Source organism: Podarcis tiliguerta, assembly GCF_965153285.1.
Source record: "Podarcis tiliguerta genome assembly, chromosome: 1".
In the NCBI taxonomy this organism is placed as follows: domain Eukaryota; kingdom Metazoa; phylum Chordata; class Lepidosauria; order Squamata; family Lacertidae; genus Podarcis; species Podarcis tiliguerta.
In genome coordinates, this window is record NC_139534.1 from 107,257,458 (window position 1) to 107,271,782 (window position 14,325).

Sequence of the window (14,325 nt, forward strand, 5' to 3'; positions counted from 1 at the left end):
AAACAGATGGCTCATGGTTTCAAATTTTGTCATATAAACAGAGGTCTTGGGTTCACCTTCTCACACACCATCAATGAAATAAGAATCTAACATAAGAATCTAACATCTCTTACTTTCTACATTCTTTTGTATAGTCACATTAAAGTCAGTACATATATATATAGATTGATTTTTAGAAGGGAAGAACTTATTAAAAATCAAGTTTCTAAAATGACCAAAAACAACCTCAGAGCAGTTTCTCTTCCTCACCAGGCAGCAGCTGTTGTTGCTTTTAGCTCTTTGCCTTTTAACCTTCTCAGGATACCTTAAACCATGTTTTGATGGGAGGCACTATTTACCAACTCTAATTAGTGTTTTTGCAGCTTGGATTGTATTCTGTAATTCGTATGACCTTTTGTTCCCAGCTTTTGCTCCTTTTTACAACTTTGAGGTACTGCAACAAATCAATGAGGGGCCCTTGTTCAGGAGAATAAACAAAAAGACTCTCAGCCAGGTGGTTTCTGCCTGGCCTGGAGCAAGCATTTGGAGCAAGCATTTGGAGCAAGCATCTACAAATATATTTTTAAGCTTATTTTAAAATACAGATCTTTGATCAGATGCCTCAATATCATTGGTGCAGGTCTTCTTTTTTTGTTTTTTAAAGCTGTGTATAAGAAATAGGGCTTCTTTTGACAATGGGGCAATACCTTCTGCATTATATGCTGCCACTTGTCACAGCAGAGCCAGCATCTGATGCTCATGAACCTGATTGAATTATTGCATGGATGAGGAAGGGTTTGCCACAGATAGTTGTGGGTGCTAGCTTTGGGGGTAAGAGACCGAAGAGGTGGCTGCCTTGTGCTTTTTTCCCTTTTAGCATTAGCAGGTGAAGTTGGAAGAAAGCAACTGAGCTCAGATTCTATGATTCTGGTTTTGCTTCCCCAACAGTTCCAAGCCTTCTTTGTTTCTCCAGTCTCCTAATTAAAGTAGATACAAGATACCAGATAGCCTCTTCCTTTTCTTCCTTATCTTATATATCTTAGATTGGAAGCTTGCAGGCACGGTTTATGTGCTTTTTAATACAATTACTGTGTGGCACATAGCTGTTAAGGTGCATTATATTATATTATATTATATTATATCATATTATATTATATTAGGCATCTGTTCTCACCTATTAGCTCAGTCACATCACTGAATCATTTCTCAAACTTAAATAATTTATTCCTGTGTTTTGTATTGGTTGCAGGAATAGCCAACATGGTGTTTTTTTGGACTGCAATTCCCAGCAGTCTCAGCCAGCATATCCAATGGTCAGGGATGATGGGAGCTGTAGTCCTACATTAAGAAAACCCAGACTTAAATCACCACTTGGGCTGCAACTAGATGGTATGATGTGAGATCCATGACTGAATGTCCTGCTGGTTGGTTGGTTGGTTTTAAGGCAAATAGGATATGACCACACAGAGACATATTTTGGATCAGGGCCAAGAAGCTGGATAAGGAATCATTTCCCTCATGCTAATCTTTGTCTACCCTCCCATTGGCCACTTCGACAGGTGGGCAGACCCACCTGTCACCATGATGTCATATGGACCATTTTTCCTTTGCAGAACGGCTATAACTTGTAGTAGAGTCTACACTGACTGAAAGAGGGCAACATAAATGGTGAGGGATATTACAAAATTACCCCTCAGAGCTGGTATTGCCTCCGGTATTGGGGGCACATATACAACCTATATGATTGGTCTGCCACATGGAGCAACTGGCAACTCTAAGAAAATAGTGCAAGGGAGAGAATGAAATAAACGCATTCTCTGAACACTGCAGCTCTGGTCTAAATTAAGCCATTGTCCTATAGAAAATCTACAAAAGTGATGTCCTGTCAATCACATTTTGTTTAGTGCTCAGCCACCAAGTTCATTGTATGACCTTCTGCAAGTCACACTGTCTTAGTCTAACCTTAGCCTTGCAGGGTTGCTGTAAGGATAAAAGGGGAAGGTTCTGGGCATGTTACTCTCAATTACTTTGGTCAGCTATGGGTCACCTGTGACACTCCAGATATAGGACTGCAGCTCCCATCCACCCCCAACCCAGCATGCTGAGCAGCCAGGAATTATGGGAGTTGTAATGCAACAATATCTGAAGGACCACAGGTTTGCCATCCCTGCCTAAGAGGAAGGGTGGCATATGAACTTAAAAAAAAAAACACAAATCCTGTAAATATAATTATAGAAAAGTCAAACTTCCCCAAAAGGTTCATTCAAGTCACTGAGCCCACAGACCAGCTAAGTAGAATTGCCGTATTTTTTTCTCTTGCAGAGTTTCTGTGCCATTATATAATTTTACGTGTTAAGCGATTTATTAGCCAGTCTTTAGCCAAGGATCTCAGAGTGGCTTACAAAATAATACAATAAAACAAATAAAACCACACACCATAAAATCAAATTGCAGCAGAGCAGAATAAAATGGCAACATTAAAAATGACACATTAACAACTAGGGTGAAAAGCAGAAATACAACAACTGGTCCTTTTTCCATCTCTGCATGACCCCAACACACAAGGGAAACCTTCATCTGGTGAATTTCTCATTGTGCCATGGATGTTAAAATGCAAGGAAGCAGTGCCATAAACAAACAAACAAACACAAAGTTTGGCTCTCCTAACTGATGCAACAACTCTGCTAACAGAGCCACAACAGCCCATTTCCCCAATTTCCCCCCCATAACTACTGGTGCCTGGTTGTTTTTTCGCTCCCTTGCCCACTTGCAATACCAAGTTGCATTATGACAAGCTTTTTTGAACTCCTAGTACATTCTGGTACAGGGATCATTCATTTCTTTCCCTTTTTGGTCTAGCATCTTTTGCAAGAGATTGCCTTGCCCACATTCCCAAGGTTCTCTTTGCTGCGATGTTCAGCACATCCTCTGTTGAGATCCAGTTAAAAAGCCCCACCTTAAAAAAAAGTCTGTATCAGCCATACTACTTGGCAGTGAGCCTCCCCTCCTGTTGCCCATAACCTCACAGCTGGCACTAAGCAAATCAAGGAGGCCCAGGTACAAAAACTCCAATTATTTAGTCATAAATTTGTGTATTAAGAGCAGAGATGATGGTGCTTCTTCTTACTATTGGATAGTTTAATATTGCTTTATTTGATACACGTTTATTTTAAAGTTATTGTGACTTTTTATTTTGAATCAGATTATTATTTTTATATGTGTTGGAAGCCGCCCAGGGTGGCTGGGGCAACCTAGCCATATGGACAGGGTATAAATAAAAACGTATTATTATTATTGCTGGCATGGTACTCTTGAAATAAGCAGCATCCTCTCCCTCCCCACCCCCCACCCCGCCAAATTTCTGCCAGTATTTAGCCTCCCCTCCTGTCTTCCTGCTTTTAACTCTGTCTCCCTGTCTAAATAAAGATGCATCTTTTGTTTCCTCGTCTCCTTTGGGGCTAGCAACAATAAAACTGTAATTACATTTCAGAAAGCCATTTGAAAAAGGGTTTGGGATGGAACTGGAATGGAGCCAATATGTCCTTTGGGGTTCTGAGATAGTAGATCAGCTTGTTGTCCTGTGCGTGCATTCTGAAGAAGGGGTTTCTCCGCCTGCAGAGGCTAGTTTTCCCATCCTAAAGTCAGAAGCTCAGTTATTAGATTATATTATTTTGGTACAGAGGGGGATTCCTACAAGGTAATGCAGTGTGTGTGTGTGTGTGAGAGAGAGAGAGAGAGAGAGAGAGAAATACTCAATACCTCTAAAACTCACTTCATCTTATCCCCTTTTAGGCTTTTATTTAGTAAAGTTTACTATATACACACAGATTTCTCTCCCTCCGCCAACCTCAAGGCATAGGTGTCAGATGCACTGGAAATTAGACAGATGCAGGTTGTATTAGCTGCTCTCTTTTATTGCATTTCAGGTATGAAAGGGGTGGGGAATCACGTGTAGTACATAGCTCAGGAGGGGAATCTTCCAGCCACCGTTAATTTTTTATCTGTATTGATTACTGTTGATGATAATTTATTATTACAATAACCTTTCTGAAGCTGGATGTGACTAATGGGTTTGATTACCTTCCTTGCTACTTTCCCTCTCATTTAAGCTCTACATTCAAAGTAACACTATAGGGAAAGGGAGATAATCTCTCTCTGTGTGTGTGTGTGTGTGTGTGTGTGTGTGTTGCTTTATGAGTATACACAGTATAATATGAATGGAGGAGGTGGGACTGCAGGTTCCTACTTCAGCCCCTCCTTTCCCGGGAACCAGCCAGTCCCTCTGCAGGGTGTTTGGGCTGCACTGATTCGCTCTCTGGAGTGATCCAATTTGCATGCGGCTCGCTCATTTGTGAATTTGGCTCCCTAAGTCTTCACTTCGCTTCACCTGAGCTTCCTAGTTGCCTTCACTTTAAGTGAGCTCGCCCTGAGCATCCTGTTCCATCTTTTTATTTAAAAAAAAAGAAATTAAGGAGGGGGAAGCTCAGTTTCTATCTCTCTTGTGGATTCTAGACTTTCCTCTCTCACCCTCTCTTTTACCTTTGCTTCTTCAGTTTTTTCTCCTCTCCTCTTCTGTTAACACGGGAAGATCTGGCAAGCCTTTCTCTTCCAGAACACGCGGTGTTGTCAACCAGCTCTCAGCTCCCAAGTTGCCTGGATTCGAGGAGAACGCGGATCCAGTTTTTCCTCCTCCTCCTCTTCCTCCTTCTTCTTTTGGAGGGGTGCATGTGTGTGCTCGTGTGCCCGGGCGCGTATGCATGTGTGAAGGAGAGAAGCCCAAGCCATTCTGCAGTGCAACATTTGCCCGTGGAGAAGCAGCCAGACCAAACAAAGCCAAGAACTTGGAATTGGGATAAACAAGCAAACAACAACAACAACAACATACTTAATAACCTCTCTGGGGTCTCTGGCTATTTGACCCCCGCTTGTGAATCCTCCTCTCTCCAGCTAAAAGTGAGAGAAAGGGGGATATGGGCAGGGGGAAATCCTTGAGGATCCTGTGAGCTTGGAGGAGGAACCTGACAGGTGAAAGAACAGGGGGGGCGGGGGAGATCCTTCTCTCCCTGCTATGCGTGGCTCTACGGATCTCCTCTGGAAGCTTGGTACGTCTAAGGGGAACCTGGCAGAATAGAGAGAGAACCGGCTCCGGGGAGGATCCAGCTTGAATTGCTTGCTCTTGCGTTGGTTGGCTGCTTAACCCTTTCCGCACCCATCCCCCCCCCAATAGCATACACACTCCCACTTCGGAAGCGACTCTTTTCCCCCCTCGCTCTCCTCCGCAGCTGGGTAGGATGGGGCCCTTGGCATCATGAACCATACTCTCTTTCCCCGGCTGGAATTCGAACTGCTTGGTCCCTCGTAGGCTTATCTATAATAGATATCCCCCCCCACCTTCTTTCGCCCTGCGCCTCGAACATGCGGTGCGTTGATCTGAGAACAGCACCGGGAGGCTGTCCCGCCTGGACCCTGTGGATGTGCTCCCTCTTTTGGGGATGGATCCTGAGCTCGGTGTGGAGTTCCTCCAGCGTGGATTTGCCTGCGTCCTCTTCCTCGTCGTCCGCCTCGCAGGCTCAGCAAGAGCACCATTTCCATGGCAGCAGCAAGCACCACTCCGTGCCTATCTCTATCTACCGCTCCCCCGTCTCCCTGCGAGGAGGACACGGTGGGTTCTGCTTCACTTTCCTTTCCCTTTCGGAGTAGCCTGAGGAGGACGGCGGCGGGCGAGGCGAAGCGGGAAGTCCATGGCTCCGACCGAGAAGCTCCGTGGCTCTCCCTCCCTTCCTTCCGTCCGTCCGTCCCCCACCCCTCCCTTTCCCATAGATCAATTCTCTGCTCAGGAGGGGGGAAAAGAGAAGGAAAAAAGGCGAGAAGTTTCCCCGCGAAAAAAAAGCTCCTTCGAGCGAAACGCCTCAGTCCGTCTCCCTCCTTCTCCGGCCGCGCGTGACTGTGCTGAACCCCTTTGCCTCTCCCGTCAGCGGGGTGGGGGGAACCGAGAGAAACCCAGAAGGGACTTTCCCGCCTCAGGGCTTTTGTTGTGTTGTTGTGGTGGTTTGTTGTTGTTTCCGCCGCCGTTGGAAAGGCGCCAGGATAGAAGCAGCGGCTCTTCTGAGGGCTTGACGACCGGGAGCCGGCCTGGGCGGGAACGAGGGGTTTAAAAAGCAAAGAGGGGGCTTCTCTTTTCTCCCCGGCGCTCCGCGTGCGCGCGCGGCGCAGGGAAGAGCAGCGATGTCGGGAACGGGAGGCGGGAGCAGCGGGCGGCGAGGGGGATCCTTCCGAGAGAGGCTGCCTCCTGTGCGCGCTTCGTCTGACCCTGGCGGCAGACTTCGGAGCCGGTGAAACCTGAGAGGTTCCCCCACCCCACCCCTCGCCCATTTACTAGAAGCCTCTTATGCTATGGCCGGAGGAGCGGCGAAGAACCGGGTCGTCAGCGGCTCCCTCTGGGGCGCTGCGTTCCTCGTCAGCCTCACTGGAGGTGGGAGGGTGTGTATGGAAACTTGGAGGTGATGAGGGACAGAAGCGTTTCCACACGTTCGTTTCCTAACATGAAATGTAAATGGGGAAAGGCTGCGTCCTCCCCCCCCCCCCAAATATTTCTCTCGTTTTCCCTAACTGCGAGACTCTGGCCCTACACGGAAGATTCTCCCCATCCCACAAAAGGGGCGGGGAACACCCAGAGAGGGACTGTGCCGCGCGCACCTTTTCTCGGCAGTACGGATCTGGGAAGCAAGGTTCGAGGAAGCACTATTGAAACCAAGAGCGGGTGGGACAACCTCACGGCAGATGCATTTCCTATAGCGCCAGCGCCTATACCGTCGCTGGGAATCGCGAGGGGGAGAATGTCGTTCTCTCCAGGTCCTGTTTTGCAGGCAGCTTCCCCTCGAAGCATCTGGCTGGACACATCCTGGAGAACAGGGTGCTGGACTTGGTAGGCCGGTGGCCTGATCGGAGGCGTGGAAGGGCAATCCTTCGTTTCCTCTGGGCTCCCCTCGCCAGCAGAGTTTCATTGCTTTCAGGAGTGGCGGCGCGGGGGGCAATTTGATTTTGATTGTTCTCTCCTCCGCCCCGCGGCAGAATTCCTGATCTGAGAATAAGAGGTGTTTAAGGCCTATTGTAGAAGTCGCCCCGGCTGCTCTGGAAGCACCCCTCCCCCCGCGCGCGCCCCGCAATGTATAGGGGGATGGGATTGCGTCAGTGTTAACCAAGAGCTGTGTGGGCAGTTGGTCTATATGCGCAAAGGCGCTCGTCTTACGTATAACCGAGCCCTGAGTCTTGTTGCCTCCTGACCCGCACTAGCTTTGAGGAGGCGCACCATACACAAACAATCCCGCTGCTCCTTTGCCAGCGGGAGACACGCAGCAGGGCTGCATGCACGTGCAACGCGTCTACTCAGAAGTTAGTTCCGTTGTAGTTGCGGGGGGAGGGGGCTTGCTGCTAAACAAACGTGCATAAGATTGCAGAGAGAGCCCCTAAACAAACATCTCCGATCCAAGCCTATAGATTTTCCTAAGCAACCCCCGCCACCCGGTTTCCGGCGTGCCGCTTAATCCAAGTTGGAAATTGCCAGCAGCGGAATGGCCCCGCCTCTCTCAATTTTATTTGATGAAGTTGTCAGGCAGCTCGCCGGGGCTTCTAAATTGAAGCACTCTGTCGTGGTGCCTGGCTTCTCTTGCTGTGTCTCGGGTACTGATTCCTTGAGAGGAGGTGGGGGGAAGCGCACAGAAAATAATAGGAACTAGATTGTTGGGGGAGTGTTACGCACAGTGCCAGAGAGAACAAAGAAAAACGTTCCGAAAGAAAGCATTAGAAGGTAGAGAGGGGCGCGCGGGGAGTGGGGGGAACCAAGAAGCAATTGTACTGGTGCAGTATCGACCACTGCCTGCCCCCCACCCTTGAATATAGATATTTTTTAAATAAATACTGGCTGTCGATGAAAATTCCTGTATGCGTTTTTTGGTTTTGTTGCCATCTTTCGGGCAGCAAAGTGTTAATCCAGGGGGCTGCTGAAGTTCTAAAAATGCGAGCCTTCCCTTGACTATCAGCCAAGGGAGTGTTAAATCTGGTTTCTTACCGTAAGTCATTTTCCCCTCCTTTGGCTGCTGCTAGCGCTTAGCGCCCCCTACAGATGTTCGCGCCCCCTTCCTGCAATCCAACAGGGAGGTACACAAGAGAGTGGCAGCAATGGGAGGTGGCACAGAAAGGGTTAAGTGCCTATGGGGGGGGGGGATGAGTGAGCTTTGCTCCACATATTTCTGAAAGAGGAACAATGGGTGTATTTTAGATAAGGATAGAAACCTCTCCTCCGAAGTAAGTCCTGTTATTACATTTGATGAGGTTAACATTCAAATAAGTGTGCTTTAGGACTGCTCCCTTATTTAAATTTGAAGTTCATTCTCTAGCAATCCTTTGTACTGTATGTGAAAAGTGCCTTTCCGTCTGCAGGGGTCCAGCAATGGGGTGAGGTGGGGGGAGATACTTCTCTGTCGCTGCCTATGACTAAAAGCCAAGGAGGCACGGGGAACCCACCTTCCATGCAGGTATCTTGAGATACTTGATTCTCTAGCTTGGGGTGCCCCTTGGAAGTAAACTCAGCATAGCACGTGGTAGCAAGTTCCCCATCACCCTGCATACATGATTGCTTTGACATTTTAGAGCAAGGAGAGGACCTTTTTTTCTTTTTCTTTGAAGGCTGCATTCCCTAGGAGGCAAATCCTTGGAGGTCACATCCTAGTGTTAAGAGAGCAGGGCCAACACCTTACTCTCATCTTGATCGCTGCTCCTCTCTTTTCCTCTCTCACTTCCTTCATAAGACAGAGAACAGAGTGGGTTGATGATAATCAAGAGGGGGTATGTGTGTTTATGACAATCTTACTTCCACCCCCACTCCACTCATTGCCACCTGCGTGAAATTAGCCTGTTAGCCTTGAGAAGCCCAGCTCTCCTCTAAAGGAATCACATTCATTGGATCTTTTGTCAATGAAAGGTGGGGTGCTATGGAGCTGTGTTTGATATTCTCTGAAAGTAAAATTATGTGCTGTATAGTTGGGGCCCACCACCTATTGTTGGGTTCCAGCTCCCATTAGCCATAGGTCAAGGATCATGGAAGTTGTAGTCCAGAAACATCTGGAGGGCCACAGGTTCCTCATCCCTGCTCTATAGGATGCTGTGGAGTAATGAAGGACATTTCCTTAAAAATGAAGAACGCTTTGATGGCAAGATGGTACCCAAACTGCCTAATGGGCTGTTGAATGTTTGTGCCAGGCCTCAGCTCCAGAACATGTCTTTGTGGTCCAGTGCTGGGTGCTGAAATATATGAGAAGTTAGAACAAAGTGGTAAGCACCTTTTCCTTGCCACCAAGTAAGCACTGCTTAGTCCTACATACATGGGGTTAAGGGGCAGAACTTCCAGATCAGATAGTGTTCTAGGCAGGTGTCAAACCTAGCCACCTCTTCTTAGAAATTAAGCACTGCTTTGAAGTAAATGAAATGAGACACTATGTGTAGTAAGTGACTTCCAGCGCATCACACTCTCTTCATTTTTCTGCAAGGGTTGGAGAGCTTGGCCATGACCCAAGCACTCCTGCTGATCTCAAACTCTTCCTTGTAGTCCTTTCTGTGTTTCTTCAGACATTAGCTGACAGCTCAGGCCTGGGAAGCTTTGTCCTCATTATGAGCATTGCTTTGTTGCCCTGAGCGTACACCCTTGCTCAGATGGCAGCAAATGAACATCATTAAGAATGCTTCAGCCTTGACCTGCCATTCTGTTCTCCCTCCCATCCAAGGCAGACTTGCCGGCTTTTACTGAGAATGAGTGTGAGCCAGTGTGGGTACAAATCCCAACTCTTCCATGATGTAAAGTGGGTCAGGATGAAGATGAATGAGGGAGGATAAGGGGGGGTAGCGGCGAAGCTGCACTTTGCACATTAAAGTAGTGCAGAACTATTTAAGAATAAACACTTCTAGCATGCTGCTCCCCTATTCAGAGCCAGTATTCAGGTTTTACTTTTCTTTTCACTGGGGGCCAGTCAGTCTTTGCATTTCTGATCTACAGCTCACCTTGTTCTACAGTCCCTAATTATTTCCTTAATTATGCCCTTCACCATGCAATGCTATAGATGCCTACTCAAAATAAAATCCCAGTGGGTTCAGGGGGGCATACCCTCAGGTAACTGGGTATGCAATTACATCCATGGTCTTGTTTTGCAATTTGAACTATAGTCCCTAGCCCAAGAAATTTTGACACCTGAGGTAGACCCCAAAATGGCACACACATCCCTCTGGCAGGGAAGAAGGATTGACAAAAGATCTACATCAGGAACAAGTGGGGAGGGGAAGATTGACATTGGGATCTGCTGCCTCTGTGAATCCTGCTGCCTGAGGCTGATGCCTCACCTTGCCTCATGGGTGGGCCGGCTCTGATAGTCCCATGTCTGACTTCTGTTCTACATCTCTGGTAAGCCTTAACTTTGAGTGTTGGCTACCTGTTACTTTTCCCCAGCAATGTTCTGCTTCCCCCACCCCTGATCTTACCATGAAGAATCCTTCCATTGTGATCTTAATTGCAAAAGTTAGCCGGAACTGTCACACTGAAAGCAGCTATCCCATTCATTTCAGTGGAAGCTCTTCATAATAACTTTTGCTGCTTTGGTTTCCTTAGTTGGAACAATGCCCAAATGATTCAGTTGAATATTACATTCTTCATCTAATGGGTCTTTGGACAGATAGTTTTTCATGCATTTTCTTACATTGGTCATACTTTTAAAGAATAAATTATTTTATATTTCCAGTTGACTTTACATTTATCCTTATAATAGGCTATGTAATATTACAGGCAATTATAAGTACCCCTTGAGGAAGCTTTGTTCTGTGGGCCTCAAGAATGTAAAATCTTTTAGACACAGATAATAAGGTTTTTAAAAAAATATGTCTGTTTATTTCAGGCATAGGCAACCTTCAGCCCTCCAGATGTTTTGGCCTACAACTCCCACGATCCCTAGCTAACAGGACCAATGGTCAGGCATGATGGGAATTGTAGTCCAAAACATCTGGAGGGCTGAAGGTTGCCTATGCCTTGTTTATTGCCTTTATATGCCTTATTTATTCCAAAGAAATCAAGGTGATTGATATTTCTAAATCATGGCTTGCAATCTAAGAGAAGTGATAGAAAAAGGGGGAAAGACATGGGAAGGGAAGAGGAAGAATAACCACCCACTAAGTTAATTTAACTACTTTATTTCTCTCACTCCTAAATTGCACTGTGGGCATTCCAGTCTTCATTCTGTCCTCATTCCTGTACATCTAGACCAAAAAGAAAAGTAATCATGTCTAGAATCTATAATTTTGAAAATTGTTTGATTTCCTTTTTGAATTTTTAAAAGTCTTTTTTAAGATGAATTTTCAAAAGATGAATTTCAAGGCAATAATAAATATCAACTTGTTAAAAACAATACTTTAAAACTTAAAAAAACCTAAATCCAACAGCATCTATAATCTGGAATGTTGGGGATTGGCAGGGTGGAATACACTTTTGAAGTAGAAGAATGATCTTGATCCCCCCCCCCCATGTTCATTTCCCCTCAACTCTGTTCATCAATCTATTATGTGAAAGGTCAATAGAAGACAAAAGCAGAATACAGCACCACTAAGGAACTTGGTGCATTTTCACTGCACCTTTATTGCTGTAAGGGAAGCAAGAGGTTCTATCAGTGTATATCAGCCCCTGGACCAGCCTGAGACTGTACTTGTTTGCAATCTCAGCATAGTGCTAGGCTGGCAGTCTACTGTCTTTGGGAGTGAACAAGCGAGACAGAGGGAAACATAGGGACCACAAAGACAGCTGGTGTCTTATCAAAACACACGCTTGGTTTATATCAGTGTTTCCTCCCTTGTTGTACGATAAAAACATGCTCAAAAGTTGGACCTGTGACAGCTTCGCCGAGTCACTTCTCAAGAAAGTAGAGAGAAGAGCAGGCTGTCTGTGCTTACACAGGGCTTAATTTCTTCTTTGCAGAAGGAAACAAACAATCTAATTCTGCTGCCCTTACATTGCTAGCAGCAAAACTATCAGAACAGAGTTAAGAGTGGATAAAGTTAATTCAAATGGACTTCAGTGGTCTTAAGAGCACCTACCTCTATACTGTCTTTAGTGGCTGAAACATCCTCAGATCCCTGCTTATACATTTGCTGTTTCTTTTACATTTCTATCCTATCCTATCCTGGAGGCTTGCTTGAGGGAGGGATAACTTTTAAAATAGCCAGTAAATCATCTCAAAACAGGTAACACAGGAAACATTACCATTGGTTCTGCCATCAAAACGTAGCACAACTTTAAAGGTCTAACAAAACCCCTTAGACTTAATCTTCAGTTGTGCTACGTTTTAATTCTACTTTGTGAATGGTACTCTTGTATGGACTTTCGACCTTTTTTTGAAAGCAAATCCCAACACCAGGATAGGTGGTGAACAGTGGTGAAATTGGTGATGGGAGCTTCTATTTGCAGTGGCACCTGGGGCAGGCTGCACTTTCATGCTCCTAGCTTTAATACAGATAGTATGGGATGCAGAGTGCAGGCCCAACTGTCTTTATGAGCTCCCTGTGGTATCATAACTAGTACCAGCATGTGAAATTTGGGCTTGCTGCTGCACGCCTGCAGACTTTCTCAGAAAAATCAATGAATTTGCTAGGTACAGATTTATTGTGTTCAGCAAATATTAATGAATTGACCTGAGAATGGGCCTTTCAGTGGTGGCACCCCTTTTGTAGAATTGTCTCCCCAGGGAAGTACGCTTGGCACCATCACTGCTTTGTTTTTAGGTGCCAGACAAAAACTTTTGCATATGCCGAGTCTTACAGTTTTAATCAGATGGGTAGTTGGATCCGTCATTTGTGAACCCCTGTTAGACCTTTTTAGTTGTGGCACTCCAAGACTGAAATGTTCCTCCAAAGGAGTCTAACCTGGTGCTGAGGCTGATTCTTTTTTTGTCATCACATGATACTTTTATATTTGCCCAGGCTATTTAGTTTTGTTTTTTCCCTGCATTGTCTTAATACGTTTGTTATATGCTCTGCCACTCTGGTTTTATTTTTATGTGACTGATTACTGGTTTATAGTTATTTTATTCTTTTAAATTTATGTTAGCTGCTCTGAGAGACGATTGTCTGAAAAGCAGCATATAAAATTGCTACATAAATAAACAGGTTGTGATGTGTGTTCGTTGTGATCCAACCACATAAAGATGCAAGTAAGGGACCTTGATCCATCCTGTCAAGCTTCTGAGTGTCTTCTCCTCAGGGTGCTGTCCTTCCTGCAGAAACTGTATGTTTCTTTGCCTAAGAGGACAGGGACATTTCAAAGAAGGATCAGATGCTACCACTGTTTGCACTTTGGGGGTAATATGCAAAGGAAGGACTTGGGCATATCCTCCACAAAGAGCTTCATCAAGCAAAGTGGGGGGCAGGGAAGACACAAGTTTCCCTATTGCAACTTCAACCTGATTTTACAAAAATAGAGAGCATGACTCATTCCCCTTTTCTCTTTTTTGTTCTTCTGCAAAAATACATCATTTTAGGTTTGGGAGTTGTGGGCTGGGGAGCAAGATTCACAGGAAAGTCAGAAGAATACTTGGATATGTTCAGGATAAAATTGCCCCACTCTCAATACTTTACCTTAAGAATCTTCATTGAGGTTTCTTTTAAAAGTAAAAAAACAGAGGTATATCTAAGGCAACCTTTCCAAGCCTGGTGTCCTCAAAATGTTGCACTCAACTCCTGTCAGCCCCAGCCAGCATGACTATGAGCCAGGGATGATGGGAGTTGGAGTCCTATGACATCTGAATGTTACCAGGTTGTTGTTCATTTGATTTCCAAACCACCCTTCACCATAAGGTCCTAGAGCAGGCTATAACAATGTAAAAATCCAATATTAAAATCAGCTTAAATAATGTATAACACAAATAACAGGGAAAAGTTGTAAGAAATGATCACATTTTAACTGAAATCCAATGGTCCAGATCCAACATAATGCCAAGGCTTAGTGTGAACAAGCAAACATGCAGGTTCCTGCTGCTACTGTGCTATCCAGGGCTAAACCATGGTTTGTCTTAGCATTATATCCAATCCCAGGCTCATGGTTTATTTCACTCCTGGTTTGTCTGGCAGAGACAAACTATGAGCCTGTATTCAGACATAAAGCTAAGCCTAACTGTGGCTTAGCTTCAAGTAACACAACAGCATCAGGACCAGGGAGAGCGAAGTGGCCAGGATTTTTGATGTGAGCATCTATATGCATACACATACACGCTTAGTGATGGTTTAGCTTAGAGTTATGCGTAAACTGGGTCAATGTGTGTG

General features: G+C 45.4%; 1 protein-coding gene across 33 annotated transcripts in view; it reads left to right on the forward strand.

Annotated features, from left to right (window-relative positions):
- The window catches only part of NRXN3 (neurexin 3), a 1,187,696-nt gene that overhangs the window by 755,962 nt on the left and 417,409 nt on the right, over nucleotides 1-14,325 (forward strand). For 2 of the 33 annotated variants that reach the window (XM_083447328.1, XM_083447326.1), the window contains exon 1: nucleotides 4,173-5,641. The exons of 28 other annotated variants lie outside the window; for them this stretch is intronic. In XM_083447328.1, coding sequence (XP_083303454.1) covers nucleotides 5,395-5,641 — 247 coding nt within the window. In that variant the 5' untranslated portion in view covers nucleotides 4,173-5,394. Of the gene's footprint in view, nucleotides 1-4,172; nucleotides 5,642-14,325 lie in introns of those variants that run through there. 3 more of the 33 variants (XM_083447322.1, XM_083447323.1, XM_083447327.1) reach the window with 3 other exon arrangements.